At 32.7% G+C, this 7,326-nt stretch overlaps 1 protein-coding gene across 1 annotated transcript in view; it reads right to left on the bottom strand.

The window, feature by feature from the left end:
- LOC106478366 (xaa-Pro aminopeptidase 1-like) overlaps positions 1–7,326 on the bottom strand; it is a 56,923-nt gene that overhangs the window by 21,864 nt on the left and 27,733 nt on the right. The window contains 4 exon segments of the mRNA XM_022381961.1: positions 709–778; positions 1,288–1,348; positions 3,394–3,543; positions 3,743–3,855. Of these exon segments, the coding sequence (XP_022237669.1) occupies positions 709–778; positions 1,288–1,348; positions 3,394–3,543; positions 3,743–3,855 (394 nt within the window).

Raw genomic sequence — 7,326 nt, 5'->3', positions numbered from 1 at the left:
CTAATTGGTCTGTATTTTTATAATATTCTTATTATTTTGAACGTTAAGTACTAATATTCCAAATTATGTTGTATAACTAATTTTAGCGCAAAATATTTAATAATTTTTTTTCAATTAATGTATATTTTCTGTTATAATAATTTAGTTGAAATTGAAATACAAATGTACGAACAATGTAACTGTGTCTATCGAGAAACATTGCCTTGTAAAATAAATCAGCTTTTGAGGTAAACCAAAAACTGTACTTATAATCAAGCTTTAGTTACCCTAAAATATGTTAACCTATTACTAAGTATTTCTATAAGGCTTATATTGGTTACAGCACCTCCTTGATATATATTTCAGAAATATTTATGTTTGCTTCAAAGAAAAATTTATTTTTACTGAGTTATTACCTTAATCCAATATCTTATTTACTGTTGATGTTTACTTAATCCAGTGTCGTATTTACTGTTGATGTTTATTTAATACAGTATCTTATTTACTGCGGATGTTTGCTTAATCCAGTGTCGTATTTACTGTTGATGTTTATTTAATACAGTATCTTATTTACTGTTCATGTTTATTTAATACAGTATCTTATTTACTGTTGATGTTTACTTAATCCATTGTCGTATTTACTGTTGATGTTTACTTAATCCAGTGTCGTATTTACTTAATACACTATATTATATTTTTATTGAATTATGCAATGAACTTCTGTTATACCTCGTGTTCCGTCGGGAAAAACGAATGATGCTAAATCAATTGCTCCCATCAGAACTCTGGTGTACGTTTCCTATCAAAAAATGAAAATTTATTACGTTTTCACTTGTGAGCTTTTAGCTCTAATTAACAGAATCTCCCTGATAAATAATCTATGCATAACACAATTTAGCAATATTGCTCGCGTTACGCCATTTGGTAGAAATAATATACAGAATTTATTAACGGGTAACGTCTAAAAAAGTCAGAATAGATCAAACATATCTAGTGAGCTCATGGAAACATATGTGATTTACAGTTGTAGACAAACTAACAATTTTTGACGTACAACGCTGCAAACTTCGTGTTTGAATTATATATATATATATTCACTTTACTTCAGATGAAAAATTGGTTTTGACTTCTCAAATAAAGACTTGATTATTGAGAGTTTATTCTGTCATTAGATCAACATTAAATCTTGCTTTATCAACAGTGTAACAATACTATATTTATGAAAGCCGGATATTTTCACAAAAATATCGATGAAACAGAAATATTTTTTTCTTTTTTAACTGAGACACGTGCTAAGTATTAACTTACCTTTTGGAAATCGGAAGGTGATCCAAAGTGAAATGTTCTTGTAACGTCGGTGGTTCCGTCTCTAAAAGAAAAGAATTGATCAGGATCATGATAAAGAAAATACGTAAATTTACTTTTAATACAAAATGTATACGTCTTTCAGTGGTTCAGCAGTAAGTATATGGGCTTACGACGCTAAAAATCTGGTTTAGATTCTCGTGGTTGGCAAAGCACAGATATTCCATTGTGTAGCTTTACGTTTAACAGCAACCAAACACAAGATTTTCTGCAAATGTAATGACGTTAAGCTTCATAGGTGCGATATTTAAGAAAAACAACAACAACAACTGAAGTCTAAGGGAAAAAATATTTCAATGAGTCAAAACTCTAAGTAAGAAACAGATAATGTAAATATGAATTAATAAGTTTCGTAAACTATAGGTAAATGAAATACATGAACATTTTCAATCTCACGTCACAATTATTCGATAACCTTTTTGAATATTCTGGAAAGAAATTAGCATTTTAGCATATCTAATATGAAGATTAAAACATTTTGTTGTGTAACAAAGCTACATTATTATGCTCTTTCTTTGATTTTCCAAAAATAACAAACAGAAGTGGCAGTTAAGGCTAAATCCACTCGAAGATATGTCTTAGCCTTCCCTGAAGCCTCCGCACCAAACGCAAAGTTTAAAAATATTTTTTTTCAGTTCCTAATCACTACAGCTTGTATGCCCTCAAGGTATAAAGTGCATCTCCTCAATTTTGTGTTTTTTTATCCAGCCGACCACAGCCTCTCATAAGGAAGAGGCTGGCGCCGCCCCTCTCTGATAACAAATTCATTCATAAGTCAGAAGCCATCATCCAGGCCTTCTAGTGTAACTGATGTTGTGTTGGCCCAGGAATTACGACTTATTAAAACTTAAATGCTAATCGCTAAAGATTCGCGATGCTGTTATTTCCACATTGTATTTGTACCCTCTTCACAGTGAGTGTATATATAATGAAACATTTTATATTCACTGAGTGTAAATAAAACAATTATTTTTTTCAATTTCATAACATTTGCTATGCTACCCCCTTTTATGCATTGAAAACAAAAACACTGAAGTTATTTCCTGATCTTAATTCAGAAATCTGCAAAAATTAAAAAAAAAAAGATAATCAGAACCCAAGTGATTTCTATTAGGTTATAATCTGCTTACTCATAAACTACCTGGACTTGTTTTCATATTGGGCGTTTTTGAGCTTGGTTTAAAGTGTTTGAGGATAGGCCTAGCTCTCAATCGACTTTCTTAACTCCAACAGTTTTGCATTAAAAACATAGTTATGAACATATGTTTTATTATTACAGAAGCAGTTAGTGCTACACAAACAAGTTACATTGATAATCACCGAATTCATTTTTCAGTACCAATATAAGAATGATTTAACAGCATAGTCCACTTTTTATGTCATATAGATACACCCAGATTATGACATGCAAACTAGATAGGTAGTATTTTAATAACACTTCAACATAATCATATTTCAGTGTTAGTTCATCTAAATAGTCTGATAAAAATCAGTGTTTAAGCTACTTTGCATCACTGTAAAACGTGTTACCGTAAAAAGGGTAACTTTGAAAGACTTGGTAAAACTAAACACACATAATACAAATGAATAAACGTTTAAGCGCTACTTTCATTATTGGCTGAGTATATAAACATTTCTTACGTATATATCAGAAGGAAAATAGCAAGTTTTAGCTTTTCTTCCAAGTGCACCCATTTGTTCTTAGAAATCATTTCATAAACTACGTTCAAACTTACCTTATTTCAAAGGTATTCATTTATTACATTACTATTTATTCCGTTGTATTATGGAAACACAAAGTAAAGCAAAGAAGAAATAGTACAAAACACGAATAAAAATAAAACTTTACTAGACATAGGCATGTAAACAAATAAAAACATTTGTTCGGATTCACCAGTTGTTCACATTTGCGAAAAAGCGAGAGTATCTTTTATCATAGCTTTCACGGTTTCGCCATTATTTTTTTAAATAGATACAAATTTCGAATACACATTACATACATATCCGTATATGAAAAGTTAGAAAAGCGAAAATGATTTCCATACTTACATATACTGGCCACCAGAATCCAAAAGGTAAATATTTTCTGTGTCAATGCTTCTATTTGTTTCCGGCTTTGATGAATAATGAATAACAGCTCCGTTGGGTCCTGATGCAGAAATAGCCGAGAAACTGTCTCCCTTGTTCAAAGGTTGTTCCCTGAAAAACAGTTTTTTGTGCACATTTTCCAGCAACATTACAAAGAGTTATGTTTAAATAGGAATGCGGAGCTGTTTTGAGTTTACCATTGAAATACCAGATGTAAATTTTGACCAGATTACGTGGCTCTTTCAACATAATAGCATTACAAGAATTTAAAGAAAGTCAGTTAACTTTATGCAAAATGAAATTAACTCACAATCGGCGCTTCGATAGTTCTTCTTCTGCTTTAATCTCGTCCCAGGGTATCCCAGCTTTTACCTCTTCCTCAAGCAGTGAGACGAAGTCAATAAGAGCAACAGCATCTCGCAGCTGCGTCAAAGATAACATAATTTGTAGAAACAAACCTACAGCTCCAAGCATACCAAATAGTAAAACTGGATCAATTTAATGGCTAGAGATTATCATTTGATTATCTAAGAATGACTATTTTCTAAAAGAAGAGAGAATCAGTGAAATGTAGAATAATAAGAATGTTTGAGTTGCCACAAAAGAGAGATATATATGTCATTCAGTAAACTGGACTAATTTTTATTGGGTATTATCGACCCCATTTATGACACAAATGTGTTGTAGGTATAGCCAAAAATTATTAGCTTCTGACAACATGAAAAGATATAAAAGGCACTCAAAATACGTAATATGCACTCTCATGGAAATTAACAAGTTGCAATAAACTGATACAAATTATGATTTAGGAACTACTGAATAAAAAAAATCATATGCTTCGATACACTTTTTATCATTTTATTTTCTCAAGACAAAATATTTACTAAAATCTGTAAGTATTAAAATTATAATTTTACAACATACTTTTTGCTTTGTCACTTAATAACATATTTAAGACCACTGATTCTGCAATTAGAAAATCTATGAATCATCTCTTAATAACAGATAGTTGGAAACAAAACAACTCTTCAGCTAGCAATAATTACCTATAAAACTAGGCCTATTTGTAGCTGTAATTCAACCTGTAACGGTATGGTGCCCAAAAGTAATGTTTACAAAGCTAGGTCTACATATAACTGAGATTCAACCTCCGACTAGACTAAAATCATCAGTAATACTTATAGTGCCAAGACTCAATATAGTTCAGATTCAAGTCTAAATGGGTTCAGAAACCATCCTATAACTCCAAGATAAGGCTCGAGGGCATATAAAGTTAAGTGTAAATGGGTTCAGAAACCATCCTATAACTCCAAGATAAGGCTCGAGGGCATATAAAGTTAAGTCTAAATGGGTTCATGAACCATCCTATAACTCCAAGATAAGGCTCGAGGGCATATAAAGTTAAGTCTAAATGGGTTCATGAACCACCCTATAACTCCAAGATAAGGGTCGAGGGCGGGCTTTGTTTGTGAGAGTTGAAAAATGTTGTCTTCTTGAGTTGTTAAGTGTGTCTTAAAAGTAAGTGTTAGTTAACCCTTTAACTCAGCTGATCGAGCACTCGTTTGGCATGCGAGAGGTTCCATGATCATTCCAGATTGCGTGAAATACAAAAGTACGATTATCTAAAACGAACTTTTAATAACTCATAAAATGTTAAATGCTTCATTTTGATACAATAATTTAGTGATCGTAAAAGAAAAACCTAATGTAAAGAAATGAAAAATACGAATTTTCAATATTATTTCATATAATCCTGTTATTTTGAATTTTATGTATTTCTCAAAACGAAAAATGGAAATTTCAAAATTAAATTAATAAAAACAACTAAAATACATAACATAAGTTGTTTTGATACAAGTTGTTTTTAACAGGTTGTATATAAAATAAAAAATATGAATAAGTTTCGTATTATATTACTGTTGTACGTTAGATATCTACATTGTGGGGCCTTTTATTCGGTAAGCTGTGCTTATTGCGGGGAATGGCCCGGCATAGCCAGGTGGTTAGGGCACTCGACTCGCAATCTGATGGTCGCGGGTTCGAATCCCCGTCACACCAAACATGCTCGCCCTTTCAGCCGTGAGGGCGTTATAATGTGACTGTCAATCCCACTATTGGTTGGTAAAAGAGTAGCTCAAGAGTTGGCGGTGGATGGTGATGACTAGCTGCCTTCCCTCTAGTCTTACATTGCTAAATTAGGGACGGCTAACGCAGATAGCCCTCGTGTAGCTTTGCGCGAAATTCAAAACAAACAGTTTCTTGTTACCTAATGTGAATTTGATATGTATGGTGTGTCACTATACACAGCTTCTGTAAATTTGACTTGTAGAATCACTCGGCAAAGACATCACATGGTACAGCGTTCCTTTCCTCTCTGCTACGTTTTCTTAGCCTAAACCGTAATTAGGCAGCCGTATAAATTAGGATTTGAAGACCTGCCCAGGCGCGAAAAATATAACGAAAACAACAAGATTTTTATTTTGGGTAGGTTCAAAAATAATTTAGGTGATTTAATTTTATTTATTCTTTGCAACTAAATAAACATTTAATAAATAATGTTTCATTATGATTTTAAAACGCGATGTAAAACGCGATCAAGTTATTTAGTAAATGTAAAAAGTGTGTTATTGTAATCTAAACTGTTTCAGGGCTGTTACAGCGTCACTTCATATGAAAAAAAAAATGTCCCAGCTTTTCGCTATAGAAATTTGGTAACCATATTCAAATCAGTAACATGCACATCAGGCATCTAATGATTCGTAATGAGATCTGAAGTGCACATGATTGGTGATTAAGCTTACGCTCCCCAAGTAAACATATGGCAGTGGTAGTTTTACATTGTCATAGTTCAGGACGTTTCAGTTGGACAGACCTTACTGTCAATATAAACAGTAAATAAAAACTGGTATTATTTTTCTATGCTTAAAATCAATGTTGAAAAGGCCCTGAATTGCCCATGACCACTTCTTTGAAAGAACTCTTTCCGAGGTCAGGCCTAAAATAGGGACGGCTAGAGCAGATAGCTCTCTTGTAGCTTTGTGCGAAATTTGAAACAAACATATTGGCAGAACGAAATCAAGCTTTTAACAGCTAGTTTAAGTCACATAGGACACGGATGTTTCTTTAGTAAATTTGGTTGTACTTAAGCGCACAGCTACACAATGAGATATCTTTGCTCTGCACACCACGGGTATCGGAATCCGATTTTTTAGCCGATGAGCCACTGGGGGATAAAGGGCTATTTTAATTTAAAGTGGATTTACTGACAAATACCGATTCCGTAATAAACGAACATGTTCGTTGGTTCATAAACAAATTAGCAAGTCTTCATTATTTGAGTTTTGAAGTCCAAAATTAACAAGTAAACTCATACCAATGCTTTCAAAAGAAGTCAGTAATGTAATTACTCCAGAAATTAAAACACGTGGAGTACTAATTTATAATGGAGGACCTTGTCCACGATGTAAATTATCAACAGCAATTATCGAAAGTTTTAAGAGCAGTTAAAAATCCAAGGAATGCAGGTAAGTATTGAATAAAAATTAATTTCTTTAACGAACACGTTGAGGAAATTACAGGCTCAGTGTGGCATTAATGACATCATTCTACAGGATGTAGAGGTTGAACCATCCCACGATGTTATTCTTTCTCAGAACAACCAGATGCTCTATGAAAATATAGTTGAATCTGTTTTCAAATTTCTTCAAATGATTTAACGGCTCTCATTTGGTAACAAAGTGAAGTGCGATTCAACTGTAGAAAGAATATTAGCAATCGATGTGTTCGAAGTTTGATTATAAACAAGATTACGACACTTATGAGATACAACATTGTTTATGGGAAAAAAAAAGGACATGGATAAACGTTTCGGAATTCTATCAGATTCCATCTTCA

Source organism: Limulus polyphemus, unplaced genomic scaffold (assembly GCF_000517525.1).
Source record: "Limulus polyphemus unplaced genomic scaffold, Limulus_polyphemus-2.1.2 Scaffold204, whole genome shotgun sequence".
In the NCBI taxonomy this organism is placed as follows: Eukaryota; Metazoa; Arthropoda; class Merostomata; order Xiphosura; family Limulidae; genus Limulus; species Limulus polyphemus.
This window is presented reverse-complemented; position numbering and strand designations above follow the sequence as displayed.